Source organism: Lonchura striata, chromosome 3 (assembly GCF_046129695.1).
Source record: "Lonchura striata isolate bLonStr1 chromosome 3, bLonStr1.mat, whole genome shotgun sequence".
In the NCBI taxonomy this organism is placed as follows: domain Eukaryota; kingdom Metazoa; phylum Chordata; class Aves; order Passeriformes; family Estrildidae; genus Lonchura; species Lonchura striata.
Genome location: NC_134605.1, coordinates 57,059,812 through 57,076,941, shown reverse-complemented (window position 1 = coordinate 57,076,941; position 17,130 = coordinate 57,059,812). Strand labels below are relative to the sequence as shown.

General features: G+C 37.9%; 1 protein-coding gene across 2 annotated transcripts in view; it reads left to right on the top strand.

Annotated features, from left to right (window-relative positions):
- The window catches only part of MTHFD1L (methylenetetrahydrofolate dehydrogenase (NADP+ dependent) 1 like), a 139,885-nt gene that overhangs the window by 27,519 nt on the left and 95,236 nt on the right, over window positions 1–17,130 (top strand). The window contains exons 11-17 of one of the 2 annotated variants that reach the window (XM_021540609.3): window positions 4,664–4,800; window positions 6,002–6,048; window positions 6,912–7,019; window positions 7,911–7,985; window positions 9,304–9,406; window positions 12,593–12,669; window positions 16,816–16,956. In XM_021540609.3, coding sequence (XP_021396284.3) covers window positions 4,664–4,800; window positions 6,002–6,048; window positions 6,912–7,019; window positions 7,911–7,985; window positions 9,304–9,406; window positions 12,593–12,669; window positions 16,816–16,956 — 688 coding nt within the window. The remainder of the gene's footprint in view (window positions 1–4,663; window positions 4,801–6,001; window positions 6,049–6,911; window positions 7,020–7,910; window positions 7,986–9,303; window positions 9,407–12,592; window positions 12,670–16,815; window positions 16,957–17,130) is intronic. The other variant, XM_077782193.1, reaches the window with a different exon arrangement.

Below are 17,130 nucleotides of genomic sequence, written 5' to 3'. Positions count from 1 at the left end.
CAAAAATGCAAGATGAGGAAGAATAAAAAGTGGGAAAACTATGAAATACAATTCTGCCTTTAACAAGAAGTGTGTTGGATTTTAAATGTTGGAAAATTTAAATTCAGTATCTCCTAACAGTAATAGATTGTTCTGTGATTAACTACCTTTTCAGTAAGGTAAAAATGAAGGAAAACAAAAATAGATTGTATTTCTTTTTACTGTGTCCCTTGGGCTGCAAGGTGCTTAAAAGCTAAGAAAAAATGGAGACAAAAATTAGATGAAAGATGCAAGGAGGGATAAGAGGGGAAAATACCCCTGTGTTGGTGCCCTGAATTGTTTGACAGTCCAAGGTAAAGTCATAGTTGAAACAGTTGTCATGATTGGTCATGTCATTACAGAGCTCCTGATTGGCATTGTCTTGTATGAGTCTGTAGTGCATTATGAAAGTTTGCAATGGAGGATTCCTCAGTCTGTTCCTGTCTTTGCCCAGTCATTTTAGCTTCATAGTGATCTCTGGGCTTTTGTATTTGGAAGCTTCAGTCCCAACCCAAGGATGCCACTGCAACATTTTCATAACCTCATCTGGACGGGGTAACAGGAGTTGCAACACTTCTGTGCTCAGAAGTACATTTCTGACAGGTGTAATCTGGGATGGGAGATGTATGTATGCCCATGGCCTCCATAGTCTACTTTCACAGGTTTCCATGCATATCACACAAATTAGGAACTCATTAAAATCTTTGAGTCTGCTGATACTTATGAGTTGAACATAGGAAATTTGAAAAAGAATTGTCACAAATCCAGTAAAGTTCTTGCTGGAGTCGCAGTGGCTGGTGTAGCTGTGAGGAGTTTACAGCTGGTGCAGTGTATGTCTCCCTGTTTGTTTATTTTCTCTTTGGGAGACCTTGTGTGCTTTCCCACAGAAACAGTTCTGCTGAAAGCTAATGTGATGTATAACAAACAAGCAAAAAGTCTGTATATTCTTATCTTTGTTTTGATATATATAAAGAGAGAAGGCTTTCCAATGTTATGGGGAAAACTTACTTTGCCAAGGAGCTGATGACTGCTTGGTAGGTGGCAAAGTTTAAGGCGGAAAATTATTGTGGAGTTTCTGTGTTTTGATTGAAAACATACTAAAGAAATTTGAAGAATAATGCAAATGGCTGTTAAAGTCTCTTGAAGTTCATTAAAATTTATTGCATTTTAAAGGAGGTTTTTCCTCAATTTGCATAAGGTTAAAACACAGCATTGCACAAATTAGCCATTGGCAGTTGTAATTTTATACCCATGTGAGCAAGTGACCTAAGCTGCAAAAGTGTAGGCTCAGTAGTGTAGCCAGCAAAAACAGCTCAATGTCCACAAAACAGATTAAGTGGATTATTTTATTTATAAAACCCAATCAAAGTAGAGCTGGTACAAAAGGGAAGATATTTAAAATAAACTTTCAAAGGAAAATTATTGGAATAGAATTTTCTTTAAATTTCAGGTGCTTTTTTTTTCCCTTCTTTTTACTAATGTTTAAAGCTGAGATTTTGGTAACTGTTGAAATAAATAATTAACTTTTTAGCTCTTGAGGTTTCCTGCTAGTTTAATCAAAGAGCAGAGGTGTGTTTCTCTTTTTGCTTTCTGGAAAAAGGTCTGTCCCATAGAAAACTCTCAGTGCTTTCTGGTTCATATTACAGTGTCATGTTAGAATAGGCCAGTCGAGTTACCAGAGCATGTTAGTAACGTGACACTTGACTGTGTGTTGCTTTCTTCTATGACAAGTAGATATTATTCTTTATGCTACCAACATGCATTCTGGTTATGCTTTTGTCAACTGCAATTTAATTTCCTTTGCTGGATGAAGGCTGCATCTTCGGTTTTACTGGTTTCATAAGAGTTGTAAAGAGTCCCTGTGTTGCTGTGCATACCAGGTCAGCCACCTGCCATGTTTTGAGCTGAACCAAGTAAATAACTAAGGATGATGTCTCTGAATTCTCTTGAATGTGAACTTCATATGTCTGATGCTCAAAAATAGAGGTAGCCACCAACAGGATGCCCTGCAAATGATAATTTTTCAGTTAGTAGTGCAGCCATCATGTGCACGGAGTTTTTTTGAAAGTTCTTTACTGGCAACTTCCAGGAGACAGTTACAGGTGTCTCTTTCATAGTAGAATAGTTTTATTTTAGGTGTTTTGTTACTGTTTCTTCTTTTTGTTTTGTTGTTGTTATTTTTAAATAATTGCTTCTAGAGTTGTTACCTTGGTAAGTCTTTGAACACAGTAATGCCTCAGAATTATTTATATATGCCTTAAATCTAGTTTTAATGCACAGGAATAAGAGGATCAAGTAAATGAGATTAGGACAATAGACAAAAGTGAATGAAATAGTAGGAGAACAAGGGGTAAGGAGAAACCATGCTAAGAATTATTTGAATGGATTTGGGGAAACCAGTGTTAGAACAGTAGTGAGAAGGTAAAACTGGTAGTAAAAGTGAGTTAACCTGGCTGTGGTGCTCTGAAAGAAACTCATTTTTCTAAAGTAAGGATCCTGGGACAAAAAGGAGGTCACAAAAAGAGTGGTGAGAAAAAAAGGCAGCTATCTATGTGGCAACTGTGAAACCCTGAGGGCTCCCTGTCCTGACAATGTAGAGATTAAAAGTATCCTTTCTTCTAGGAACTTGAAGAAAGGAACTTGAACTTTGCAAACTTGAAAGTAAAAGAAATGAAGTAGCATTCTGTGCTCCTGCAGTAGATCAGAAGGAAATACGAAGGCCTAATGCAGATTAAAAAAACGACAGGGACCAAAACTGCTTTTCTCCCACCATTTTTTTGGCTCTACATAGCTATTTTGCTAGAATTCTATTAATTCCTTTTTAAGTCAAAGAAATGCAATTCTAGGATAATGAAATAGTCTGAATAGTAAGTTATTGATGATGTTTTACAATCTGTTGGTTGATGAACACATGCTATAAAATGTGGGAGAAAATTGCTAAAACCAAGTGCCCAGATAAGTGGCCCATGGTCACATAAGAGTAGTTCAAAGCGGGGAATTCAGGCAATCTCTTATAGATGTGCTTAACCCCATTGATTTCACTGAAACTTCGGTTAAAGACTTCTTTTCTGAATTGTAATTATTTTTTTCCTAGATGTTGATTTGACTTGCTTCCAAACTGACTAAATTTTTGCAGACATGTCTATCTACTGCATCTTTTTTAAAGTAAAAGCCAAGGATCTGATGATGCTGTAAAAGATAGATTTGTTAAAAGTTAACATTTTTCATCTATTTTCTTTTGTGGAACGAAGAAGCGCTTTTTGCCAGTCTGTGAACTGACTAAACTAAGCTGATTCTTACAATTGCACTCATGTTTTTGTGCCATTTGAATTGTGATCTGAGGATAGCAATATCTTGGAAAAATTACTAGTTGGAGAAGGAAGTGTTTCTAATTAGATGTTTTAGCTCAGGTTTTGAAGAGGTCACAGGATAAGGGTTCCCCTTTGACTAGGATCCATGTGCATTCTTGTATTTCCTTGGGAATGAACACTAGTTCTTAACGTCAGCTTCAGTAAAGTACTTTTCTGCAGCTAGAAAAAGCACAAATGGTTACTCCTTGCCAGAAGAGGAGATTTGTGTGAGAGTGGTGTGAATGAAAAAAGGACTGGGGCTTTCTTCTTTTGCCAATCAGAAAAAGAAATGCTGCCTCAAAAGAATCATTGAAGTGCATTTTAGGAGCCATGAGATATGTTCACATGTCAAGAAAGAAAAACAGAAAGAGAACCACACACACTTTTAAGATGGATTATAAACAAATGTGCTGATGTTGAAAGTAGGGGGTGGATCATTTAAATTGAGGCGTCTCTCATTCACTGAAGGCTGATGAAGTTTTCTACTTGCAAAATCAGCTGTCATTGTCCCTTTATTAAAGGGAATAGAGTCTTCTCTCGGGACAAGAATAGAGTGGAGGTTAGAGTCTCTTATTTGAGTTTGGAGGTCTTTTTAAAATTCTGTCCTGTTTTGGTCATGGTCTAAATATGGGAGCTGTAGCATGAGGCTTTTGAGCTTTTGTATCGACTATGATAGTCATTGTCCTCTATTGCTCTTAAATCTCTGAAACAGAACTGTGCAATAAATCATGTTCAATTCAATATAGTGGATTTTGTGTCCTGTTTTATTTAAAAAGCAGTTGATCTGTCATTGTTGAGGGTTATGGTGACATGGAAGCTGGAGAGGCATAGTTGAGTTCTACAAACAAAAGTGTTGGTTATTTAACTTAAAATATTCTATTATTTCATTCAAAGTTTGAGCAGCGGGAATAAAAGATCTTATGCATTACTGCAGAAAAATATTAATACATGCCTAGAGTATCGTGATGGATGGTTTGTTAATGAAACTGGTGAGACTTTTGTGCTGTAATAAAAATGTCTAAATTCAATATATTGTTTTTAGAAGTTTTGCCAAAATAATCGTCTCTTTTTCTGCTATCATAGTAAATTGCTTAAATAGAAGACACATGTATATTGGCATTCCAGCTTGAGCTAGAGGCTAACATTGTGGCAGTATTTTTGTGAAGATAAAGTAATCTTATTGAAATTTGCTGTACAAATATTCTTCATTGAAATCAAAAGCTCTAAGTTTTGATATCCTTAGCCAGGCTGACATCAGCAAAGAATTTGATTCATCTTTTTTCTTGTTTTGCTAGAATAACTCCTACACCCCTAGGAGAGGGGAAAAGCACAGTCACAGTTGGTCTCGTTCAGGCGCTTACTGCACACCTTAACATTAATTCCTTTGCTTGTCTAAGACAACCTTCTCAAGGACCTACTTTTGGAGTGAAAGGTACATAATATTTGCAGATCTATCACCTCTTTCAGATTAAAAGGAAATACTGTTTTTTTGCCTTTTTAAATTTAATTTTTTAATTGCTTCACTCAGTGGATTGTCCCAGTAGTAGCACATTTGATTTTTTAATACATATGTAACTAATAGATTAAGGCTTCTTGCACACAACTTCCTGTGCATACCTATGTTCTTGCACTTAACATGTATTGATAATGCAGATAAAGCCTAAACATAATGAAAGGCAGAGTGATGTAATTAGCCATGAAGAGTTTTGTGTGAGTACACACCCTTCCAGCCACCCCTCTACTTGGAGACTCTTTAAATATGTTTCTAAATATTACTCTCTAATTACTCCTTTAGAAAGAGTCCACATTGGATACTTCCAAGCAATACAAGGAATTTAGCAGTTATGGTTCAGTTGTGTCAGCAGCACACTTTTGGCTAGGTCTGAACCTCTTCCCTCTGTTCTCCTGAGCTGTTGCCTCTAATCATGAGCTGCTGCCTTTTTGCCTAGAAACTCTGTAAGAGCCTGAGGGCCAGGTAAGACCCAGCCAGATTTCAAGCCCATCTTCAATGCTGATGATAGGAAGTAATGCAATCTCTTTTTTGCCATTTCTCAGCTGAAATTGGTGCCTAACTGGGCAAGCATTCCCCATCTGCTCTGCTTTGCTTTGCTGAAGTTTAAGTTAACGAGTTTGGTTTCAGCTGGAAGGCTCCTGGTGCTTGGTGCTTCTCAGCTAAGACTGGTGCGTGTGAGTGCTTTAATCCCTCCACTCATCTTGTGCATAGGCAACAGCAAATTTCTTTGCCTGTACTGTGAGAGGTAGAGGGGAAGGAGTACTCAGGCGAGGGTGTGAAGGTTTCATTCAGAAGCAGTTCTTGCTTGTGACTGCTCTGTCTTTCCACCCAGCAGCTGCATGTGCATGACTGTGACCAAAATCTAGGCAGGAGCAGAGGGTAGCCCTTACATAGCCAGAGCCTGCACCACCATCATGTGTAGGCTTTCATTTTTTACTACCTGCTGAAAAAATAAGCCAGCAAGATTAAGGAAATCATGTTTAGTTGGGTGCATCACTGATCTTCTAATAGAAGTCAAAATGCCAAAAATGTGTCATCATTGCTGTATGTTTCATTTTGTGTGTTTAAAGACAGTTGGTTTTTTTCCAAAACTGATGTGACCCTGTGCTTCCCTGTGCAGGTGGAGCAGCCGGAGGTGGATACGCTCAAGTGATCCCCATGGAGGAGGTGAGACAGCCTCAGCTTGCAGTCTGTGAGATGGCTTAATGGGCATGATGGTATTCATGGTTGAAGATTGACTTGATGATCTTGGAGGTTTTCTTGGACCTAATGGTTTTATGATATTCCCAGTGCTTGTTTGGAAACACGTAGCTGTTTCACCCCAAGACAGTCTAATTTAGAGCTCAGCAAAACCTCTCTATGGCTAGAACTGGTGAGGAACCACCTTGATGGTGCACAGCTGGTCCAAGCAGAGTCCTGATGTCAGCTCTGAAGTGCCATTAAAACTGACCTTCCAACTCCTTCTGTCAGACAAACAAAAAAAAACAAACAAAAAACCAGTACCTGTGTAACAGAAGTCTTAATTGAAGATGCTCATTTCAGAGTTTTCACAAAACTTTGTTTGTCAAATTTTGTATCAGCAAAGTTCATGCCTGTGAGGTTAGGGGCTGTTCTCCTGCAGCTAACAGAAAGCTGGCATATGGCCCCAAAGCCAGGATGCATGCTGTGCTCTGGGGCACATCCAGCAGTAGCCACACCTCTGGTCCAGGTGTGTTAGTGGTTAGTCATGCTGAACTGATCCTGTATTTATGATGTGGAACTGTAACTCTTGGCTTCTTATTCTTGAATCACTTAGCAAAGAATGAAGATATTCTTGGCTTTGTTTGAGTAGTTCACCATGTACTCAGATGAAAACAAGTCCTTCATATGGTCCAGTGTATTTTCACCTGTAATTCTTCAGCCTACCCTGAGAGCTGACCAATCAAAGCTGCAGTCTCAAGGAGATAGCAGTGATTTGTGCTGCTAATTTGACTTAGTTAATTGAATTAAATATTTTCTTATAAAAAGATCCTGTTGTTTCCCCTTTCTAGTTCAATCTTCATTTGACTGGAGATATTCATGCTATAACTGCTGCAAATAATTTGCTGGCTGCTGCTATTGATGCTAGGATCTTGCATGAGAATACTCAATCTGATAAGGTGAGAATTGTTTTCTCCTATCCAGATGACAATTTCTATTCTCAGTTTTTCAATAAACTGCATTTCAGAGAAAAACATGTTGTTTATCATTTTATATTTTCACCATGTGAACAGTAACTGTTGCTGAAGCCATTTTATGTTCTGCTGGAAAATTTTCCATATACAATGTATTTTTCTGGCAAATAGATATCATAAGGTAGTCTTTAAGATAAGGATAATTGGCAGAACACTGACAACTATTTCTGGCTGTACTACATAGTGTAATAAAGCCTGTTTTCCCTACCTATAATCTTATTGTTTACAGTAGTTTGAAGACTCATTTTAAAGTTAGAAATTGTATTTCTATTGTGTGGTTGGGTATGATGTACCTTAAGAAGAAGGATTTATGGGGAAAATAAACTAGATCCTTGTTCCTCTGCTAAATATATTGTGACCTTAAACACATCTTAACTTGGGGCTTTAAAGGGAAGGGAGAAGATCAAAGAAGGAGACTCTTCTTGTTGTCTGCAGCATTTAAACTGAGCAGGGTTTTAGCCTTTGCTTGGTACATTTGTACACAATGTACATTTAGGCCAGTTTGGAAATTATAGTTGTAATTCAAATACTTTAGATCTTGTCTAAAGTTTTAAAAGGTTCTCAGTTGCAAAATTAATATATAATTTTTTTGGTGAAATGGAGAAAACCAATAATTTCTGGCAAATGGATTTTAGACTGTTACATCATAGACATGGCTCAGAAGCCTGCCACCTTCTCAGAATTGTTTTTTAAGTCTCTAACCAGAAGTCCACAACCAATGTGGTTAGGAAGTTCTTACTGAAATTGGGTGAAATAAATCAAGAAGCATTACCTTTTTATAACTTTTTGCTTCAACTTCTTGTGTGGTTTTTCTAGTCTTTGTATAATAGGCTGGTTCCAGTTGTTAATGGAGTGAGAGGATTTTCTGCTATTCAGCTTGCCCGTCTGAGAGTAAGTTGTTAATTCAGTCTCTCCTCTATTATGGTGTCTCTTCATTAAATGTATTCTCTTACAGAACTTGTTTAAAATATGGGACTGAGTTTGTTTAAACTCTTATAAATATATCAATTTTAGATGTTTTTCTGAAAGCATCATCCTTAGAGTAATAGGATCTGAGCCTGATATTATTTTTGTAACTAACATTTTTGCTATTCTTTTCTCCTGAAATAAACCAGTAGTGTTTTTAAATGCTAAATATTTCTGATGAAATATTAAAGTTAGAATTTTTTAATACTTTTCCAATTATGGTATAGTTATATTTGAAAGCTTACATTCTTAGGTTTTGCAATATTTTCTGATTTTGAAAGTTTAATATAGCATATACTTCTGGGGTTTTATTGATATAAATTTGACAGTGTTCTTCCTTCAAGGGGTATATTTGTATGCTCAGTGTATTTTTGCATCCTATCTTGTTTCCTGAATGCTTCCAGAAGAGCTTCCTGTGCAATTCATGTGCATACAACATGTCTGGATTTGAGAATGCTATTCTGATAAAAACCTAGAGAGGAACAGTAGTGTAGGAGAAAGAGGATATGAACCTCTTAAATATGACCCCTAAGGACAGCTCTAGTTCTTCTGTGACCAGTTCCATGTTTGTTGTTGGCTTCTGAGCCCTGACTGACCATCTTTCAGTCATGGGATAGCAACAGGCAGCTGCCAAGTGCACACTTGGAATTTGGGGGTGGAAAGAAGGATAGAGGTAGCTTCTATTTTGGTGATGGGTAAGAGTTCTCATAACATTTTAAGCTTTTTTGCTGCTCAGCTGAATGTCAGTCAGCTAAAATGAGGTTGATACCTGCTTGACTCTAAGGCAGAGTCAGGGTCAGAGATTGTTCCATTGGAATTTTGGGATATTTTCAGTTTGTTCTTGTCTACACTGTTACAGAAAACAGGTTAGGGAAGGAGGGGGAGTGTTTGCTTTATGCATGATGTACTAAGTATCTCTATATTTGAAAAGGAGTTTTCTCTTCACATGAGCTGCAATTTAGAAAATAAAAGTTTGACTTTTTAAGATTCAAATACATGAATCATAATTTCCAATATAATTTAATTATTTTGCTGTGAATTATTCTCAGTGTGATGATTCCTTATATCTAACAAGATGTCAGTAGTAAAGAAATCATTGTGGCATCATGTTGCATTTTCTCAGAACAGGAGATATTAAGATTGAAACACCGCACTTACATAGTGGGGTTGATAAGCCAGAGCAGCTACACCATTTGAAACAAATAAGCCATTTCATTGCACTTCTTGAACTTTGTCTCTGTAGAGGCTGGGAATACACAAGACTGATCCTGAGGCTTTAACAGAAGAGGAGATCAGCAAGTTTGTGCGCCTTGATATTGACCCATCCACCATAACATGGCAAAGAGGTATGTAGTCAGAAAGCCTCACTTTATCTTGGATTTTATCATAACTAATCTCCTAATTTGCTTAATTTTACCTGAATCAGAGCTGTTTCTTCTCTGACAGTAAGAATAACCAATTTGCAAGTGGGAAGTGTGGGTTCATAAGAAATGCAGGTGCAGCATGTTGCTCTAAACTTGGTCAAGTGTCTGCAATAACTCAAGAGACTTTGCTAAAATTCTGAAAGATAGGTTTCTTTGACAGTTTAAATACATTCCCAGTCGCTCTCATATCAGGTAATACCTCTCCAGACATTTGAATGTGTCTTTTCTGTGCATTTTGCAAATCTTAGCCATTCTTTTTTTAACTGTGTCTGTTATGGTTCTAGATTATTTGTATTTATTCTTTCTGATTTTGGTCCGTCATCCTCCCAAGCTCAGCAGTCTGGGTAGCTCAACAGACTTCATAGGCTTAATGGATTAGGTATTTTTCTGATTTTTGAAGTCTCTTGAGTTGTTTGCTTCATTTGGAAAAAGAGATGAACAATGTGGTGCTGTTGCAATCAAACTGATACCCACTTTGGTACCCTTAGATAACTACCCTCCGCTTTTTCCAGTTCTAATGCTGGGTCAAATTTCAGTGTTTACCTCAACTTCTATACCTATCTTTTTCTTCAGGGAAGTAAACTCTTCATAAAGTTCTGAGCTAAATACCACTGGATTTTATTTTCTTTCCTAGTTCTCAAACACTGAAGTTATCACTGTTAAATGGAATATATTGTGATGCTCAGAAAAAAGGGTGAATCTATTGAGAAGGGAGGAGTCTTGGCCATGCTTTACTGTGCCCTTTGTGTGCATGTCATCTCAGACTTGAGATATTTTTCTCAAGATAATTCTGGGGATGTGGTGTAAGATGTTTTTTATTAGTCACACAGTGTGTCTGGAAGAGACCTGTACTAGGATAAAGAAGTAATATAAATGTTTAATGTAATATGACTCCTCTTTTTTATCAGCATGGGTTTGGGAGAAGCCAACATTGCTCAACAGCTGTTAACCTCAAGGGAGTTATTTAATTAATCTCAAACAATGTTAGTGAAATTTCTGTTCCATACAGCTCTTTATGATGTACATACCTTAAACATTTTAGAAGAAAAACCTGGATTTAGGAATGGTTTAGATAACTTGGAGAATGTTTTATTTAGGACTGTTTCTGCAGTCCATATGTCTGTGAAGCTTGTTACATACCAGGGAATTTGTAGGGAAAAGGAGCTAAGCTATCAGATCTTCTGAAAAGATTAATTAATTTTAGTCAGGACCTGTTCCCATAGAAGTATCACAAGTGTTCCGCTCATTGTCAGCTTACACTGACTTGAAAACGTACAATATACTGAAAAGTGAGAAAGCTTCCCCCTTATTTGTGTTTCTCTGATAGTCAGATTCTGTTTACATCTCTAGAGGATAAGGAAGTGGATACATTAAACCCAACACTTATTTGAACCTAAACCTTAGTGAAAGGTTTACTTTGGGTAAAGGAAGAAGGAAGATTTGCAGAAGGAAAAATTGCTTTTATGGCAAAGCCAGTTATTTCTTGTTTTATTACTACTTAGTGCAGCTATTGGAATCTTCTTGGAGAGTGAGTGACCACAGTGAGAAAGTAAGTATATCTCAGTGACCAGGAGTTACAGGAACAGTTACAATTTCATGGTAAGGGTGTTTAGGTTACATGATTTCACAAGGAAGGTGCAGCTAAAAAATCAGCTCACTGTCCAGGCTGGTGGGATGGTGAGTTCTTGCCCTTAGGAGTGCCTGCATAGACAGGGAAGACATTTAGGTCTGCCTAAGCTGTATTGTGAGACTGAGCTTCCGAGGAAAAGAAGGGAGAATTCTGTAGGAGAGATCAGTTTGCCATATGGCTTCATTGTGCCATATGGTACCACAGCTTGGTGCAAGGCTACAGCTTCCATGCTCTGCAACTGCTGCCAGTAGTGTAGTATTTTAGAGTATGACTGTATGTATATATAGAAGCCAAAATGAGTTGGCCAAATCTGTGTTGCACCATCCCTTAAGTGGAATTCCTGAAGAAATTAGGGACCTAAAGACCGAGCAGAGGAGAAAAGATACGTGCGGTATTTACAACAGCCCCAAGAAGGGGGACAGTGATTTAAATCTTGGTTTTCTCCCAGGTCACTCACAACTCTGAATTCAGGTTTCATTAGCATTCAAAGTCCCTCTTGTTATTGGGTAATTATGTCATCTTTTTCTGTACAGACAGATTTTTTTAATTTCCAAAAGCAGCAGGAAAAGTGGAAAGAGCTCTTTTACCTTGAATGCTGACAACTTCTCTGGAGGTTCCTGGACTCTCCACTTATAAATGAACAGGACTCAAATCTACCAAAAGATGGAGTTCATTACCAAGCTACAGGCCGAATTTATCAAGAGTACCTTGCATCTTTTATTTTAGGGTTGGTGTAAACTTAAGCATTTCTAGAGCTATAAAATCTGTAAGAAAAAGAGAATCTATTTTTCCTTTCAGTAGGAACTGACATATCCCCTTGTCCTATCACTACATGCCCTTGGAAAAAGTTGCTCTTTGGACCCTTTAGGTACTGGGAGATGCTATAATGTCTCCCAAGAGCTCCCTCTTCTCTAGGCTAAACAGGCCAAATTCTCTCAGCCTGTCTTCATAACAGGTGCTCCAGCCCTCTGTTTGTCCTCATGCTGTGCAGCTGAATGTGGAGTTAGTTACAGTGATGTTTGTGAAAGCTGCTTGTCTGGAAGAACCAATCTGACAGCATAATCATCCTTTTAAAGAGGAACTGACCAAATCTGACCAACATCATGCAGTCTTAAAGTCAGTTCTTAACAAGTCAGTGATGAAGCAGATGATTTGAAGTAGATCTGGTGCTTTGTATCTACCAAGACTGATTTTTCTCACATAGGTAAAATACTAAATAGTATGTTAGAATACCAAGACTCTGTTAGTTTTAAATGCTGTTCAAATAAACTGTATTTGAGTTGTTTTAACCTGTCATCAAATGGTATCAGCTAGAAGGGAGCAACCAAGTCAGTGCAAATGCTGATATGCAGAAGTGTTGCCATCTGGTTCTGCTGTTGGAGCAGTTGAATCTCATGTGTGTAACAGGTATGCCTGAAAAAACCCATATTCCTGAGTCCTTGTTAACATGTTTTGCTTTTGCTCTTCCCTTATTTTAGTTGTGGATACAAATGACAGATTCCTGCGCAAAATAACAGTTGGGCAGGCAAACACGGAGAAAGGATTTGTCCGTCAGGTGGGTAAAGGCATGAATAAATCACATTCTGTACAGATTTTGCATTAGAGGCTGAGAGAGCTTCTGCAGCTCTTTCAGCATACTTTAAATTGCAATAATGACATCTGTTGCTGTTACAGAGGTGAAACTGATCATGTTAATGAGCAACTGAATCTGAATTTTCAGAAACAGAAACCAATGCATATTCTACAATGTGTCAAAAGCACTTAAAAATTGCATGTGTTGGGGGTTTAACATTGTCCTATGACAAGATGCCTCTCTGCCCTCATAAAGCTAATTTGTGTGACTTTTAATTCTTTTTTAATCTCTGTAGCAATTTATATAGGACACCCGTAATTCAAATTACATTTAAATTTAATTTCAAAAATTGTTTTAAAATAAGCTTTTTATTCAGAGTTTTCATTTCCCTCTCATGCATCTCAACTTTGGAATCTGAACTGTAAGAAATTTGAGCATGTGCTTGCTTTTGCTATGTGGGCTTGAAGGGATAGTTCAGCAAATGAGTATGTGTGTACTTTGCAGTGGTGTAAAAAGCTAACCTGCATTACTAAATGAGAGATTATAGAATTTTAGTAAAGAATTTACCGATAAATTGAAAGCCAGACTTTCCCAACATCACCTGAGCAAGTGTTCCTGGTGTAATGGAGATAAATTAATTTCTGAAATGCCCAGCATGGAACAGCAGCATCAGGAGGAGTAAATTCATTGTGGTGATGTGGAATGGTTCCTAATTTGATGAAGATCTTGTAATCTAACATTCTGGATCATGAAATTCACGAGGTTCTGACTGTTTTGATGTGAACAGCTCTTGTGGTAGAGATAAGGCTTTCACTTTTTTTTTCTTTACCATTTCTTCAACATTTTTGTTTACATATGCCTAAATAAAGAGACCAAAGCACAGTGCTGTATTTTTTGGAGCAGGAAAAGCAAAGCCAAATTGGAGAGAAGAACTTCAAAGAGAAATCAAAAATCCTAGAGCAGTTTGGGTTGGAAGGGATCTTAAAGATCATCCAATCCCAACCCCTCTGCCCTCAGCAGGGACGCCTTCCACTAGAAATGGTCACTTACTTCGGTTTTGAATGCACAAAATAGAAATTTTTCTGTCTGCAGCTCACAGGAAATTCAGTATTATCTAATAGTCATTTCTGACAATGGGCTTGGACTACAAAATATTATATTTGGGGTGAGTTCCTTCAACACTTTCATATGTTTAGATTTGTTTCAGTGACTCAATATGATTATTAGTCTTCAGCTGGGTTCTGCCAGCCTTATTATATAGTGTTTTACCACTGTAATTGTACTGCTGAGTTAAATGTGGCTTATTTTATTATAGAGTAGTACTTGACAATATTGCTATCAAATGTTGCTTCTGTACTTTTTGGGGTAAAATTAATGCTTTCAGTATTGAGATGTTGTACTGATGCATATCCATTCACATCTTAACATGGACTTAGTGACTCAAGAAATAGAGTTAGCAGTTAGGAAAAGTCATTTCAGAGCCTAGCTAGAGATCCAGAGAAAACAGGACTTCATAGTTAACAGATGCATTTTATAAATATTTGGAGTGATGTTCTAGCACTCTTAAAATCAATGACACCTGTGTAAAACGGTGGAGCACAGCAGGCACAAAAGTCTGTATTTTAATGAACAGGGATGCTGTGGTTTCTGAAGAGTATTACATGACTGATGCCCTTGATCCTACAATTGAATCCATGTGGGTGGACCCTTTCATCAATAAAAACTTGACTTTGCAGCTAAGACTTCTGTCAGCACTTCATAGGTGTATAAAGGTTATTTAGAGTTAAAATAGCACCTGCTACTACAATCTTTCATTCCTGTTTCTTCAATTAAATTTATGTCACTCTTTGAGCATCTACCTGAGATGTTTTTCCTGTCCTTTTAGGTTTTTATAAAAACAATTATAAAAACTTTTTTTGTGGGTCTTCCGATAAACATTCTGATAAATCAGAAGTATTTCATTATATGGGTTGGACACTGATTTCTTGTCTTACATATGCTGCAATGACTTACTGAGGACATTGTCAAATTTAGAACAGATAGTGGAATCCATGTCATCACAATGCTAATGAAGTTCTTTGCATATAGAACTGCTTCCGAGGAATACAGAAAATCTGTTTTGTAATTTCACCATTTCACTTGAATCACTATGCTGAAAATCTCAGTTACAGAATTATTTTTCTTTTCCATGATATGTAGGACTCTCTGCCTATGTCCACAGCAGAAAAGTGTTCAGTTGTCTTCAGAACTTTTGACTAAACAAGTGGGTACCTAGAGGTCAGCCTGAATAGGGCTGCTCTGAGCTTTAGCTATCAGAAACTAAAAGCAGGAACATGGGTTAAAAGAGGGCAGAAGCTCTTAAAGTACTAGGAAAATGCACAAGAGTGATAGGGTGTATGTTCTATGTAGATACTTCTTAAAAAACAGACAAAGCTCTCAATTTGAACAGATTCCTCTGGTATTAGTATAGGATACATCTGCCAGAGGTCTGATAGGAACAGTCCTGAGCTTTTTTCTTACACAGATAGCAGTAGGATGTCAGTTACTAAACTTTATGTAGACTTTAATTGCTGGGGATTGAGAGATTACAAAAAAAAATTGCAGTTCTTGATCACTGCCAGCACTGCATTTCTATCACATAATACATTAGTGGCTTTTCTTTTTTTTCTCTGTTTGTCTCATGTTCTGACAGCATGTGGCCTGAGCTTTACTAATAGTGCATTAGTGCAAGTGCTGCTAATCTATACTCTTAAAGAAAAGTAAAAACTATTGCTTACATTGTGCTGAAATGCTGCACAGTATGAGTGTGTTTCTACAAGAGCAATAGAACTGATGCCACATATAGTTCTTTATGCTTTTTGACTTACATATTTGTTCATTTAATTAAAAAGAAGGACAAAGATATATTTTACATTTTCATAGGTCAAATACAAGACTTAAGAGCACAGACTCTAAATTTTGAGCTTAAGTAGAAAAAGAATGATCAAATGTAACAAGAATGTTTTTGAAACCAGAATAAAAAGCTGTTGGAGATCATTACAGAAAAAAAAAATTAAAAACCCTTTACAATGCAGTGTTCCTTTGCTCAGGCCAGTAAAGCTCAAAAAACATCTGGTGATTTCCTGTTTCTGCCACAGAAAGAAAATTCTTGATCCTTCAGGGAGCTTCTCTAAGGATAATGTGAGCCAAGGGGCTAAACAGTCTGTAACACTGGTCCTCAAATAAATGTGGTCTAGTGGAGAATATTAATCAGGGAATATAAAGTGTTTGAAGTTCACAGAATCATACAAAATCTTGAGTTGAAAGGGATGCATCAAAGTCAGACTTGGCCCTTTGCAGGACCATCCCCAAGAGTCACACCTTATGCCTGAGAACATTGTCTAAATGCTTCTTGAACTCTGTCAGGCTTGATTCTGTGATCACTTCCCTGGGACTCTGTGCACAGCCACCCTCTGGGGGAAGAACCTTTTTTTAATATCCAATCTAAACCTCCCCTGACACAGCTTCAGGTCATTCACTGGGGTCCTGTCATGAGAGAAGAGATCAGTGTCTGCCCCTCATCTTCCCCTCATAAGGTAACTAGATTGCAGTGAGGTCTCTTCTCCAGGCTGAACAGACTAAGTCACCTCAGCTGCTCTTCATATGGTATCCCCTCAAGGTCTGTCACCATTTTTGCAGCCCTTCTTTGGATGCTTTCCCATATTTTTATGTCTTTCTTGTATCATGGCACCAAAACTTCCCCCAGCACTGGAGGTGAGCCTGTCCCAGTGCAGAGCAGAGCAGAGTGGGACAATCCCTCCCTTGCCTGGCTGGCTGTGCTGTGCCTGATGTCCCCCAGGGCAGGGTTGGCTCTCCTGGCTGCCAGGGCACTGCTGGCTCATGTTCAACTTGCCACTGACCAGGACCCCCGGGTCCCTTTCCGCGGCTCTTCCTTCGCACAGCTCATTGCCCAGTCTGTACGTACAAGTTACTCTAGTCTTGAGTAATCTCAAAAGCTGTAAGTTACTATTTAGACCTTGTTTGAATTCCAGTGTGAAATTTATCTTTCCTGAGTTTATTCCTGATGATCCCCTGTGAGTATTTCAGCTGACTTTGATTTGGTTCATGATTCTCGTTTCTGCTTTACAGGCTCAGTTTGATATTGCTGTTGCAAGTGAGATTATGGCCATCTTGGCACTTACCACCAGCCTTCAAGATATGAAAGAAAGACTGGGGAGAATGGTGGTGGCTAATGACAAGAAAGGAGAACCAGTAACAGCAGAGGATTTGGTATGTTCAGTGCTGTAGAGACCTGTGAATAACCTCAAACATATTTGTTTTGCCTCTTGAAGCATTAAAAAGGCAGGTACACGCCAAAGATTTTGCTTTGAACAGCACAGTCAGATATCAAAGAAAGATCATCTTCTGGGCCAAAACCTGCTTGAGAATGAGAACAAGATGTTG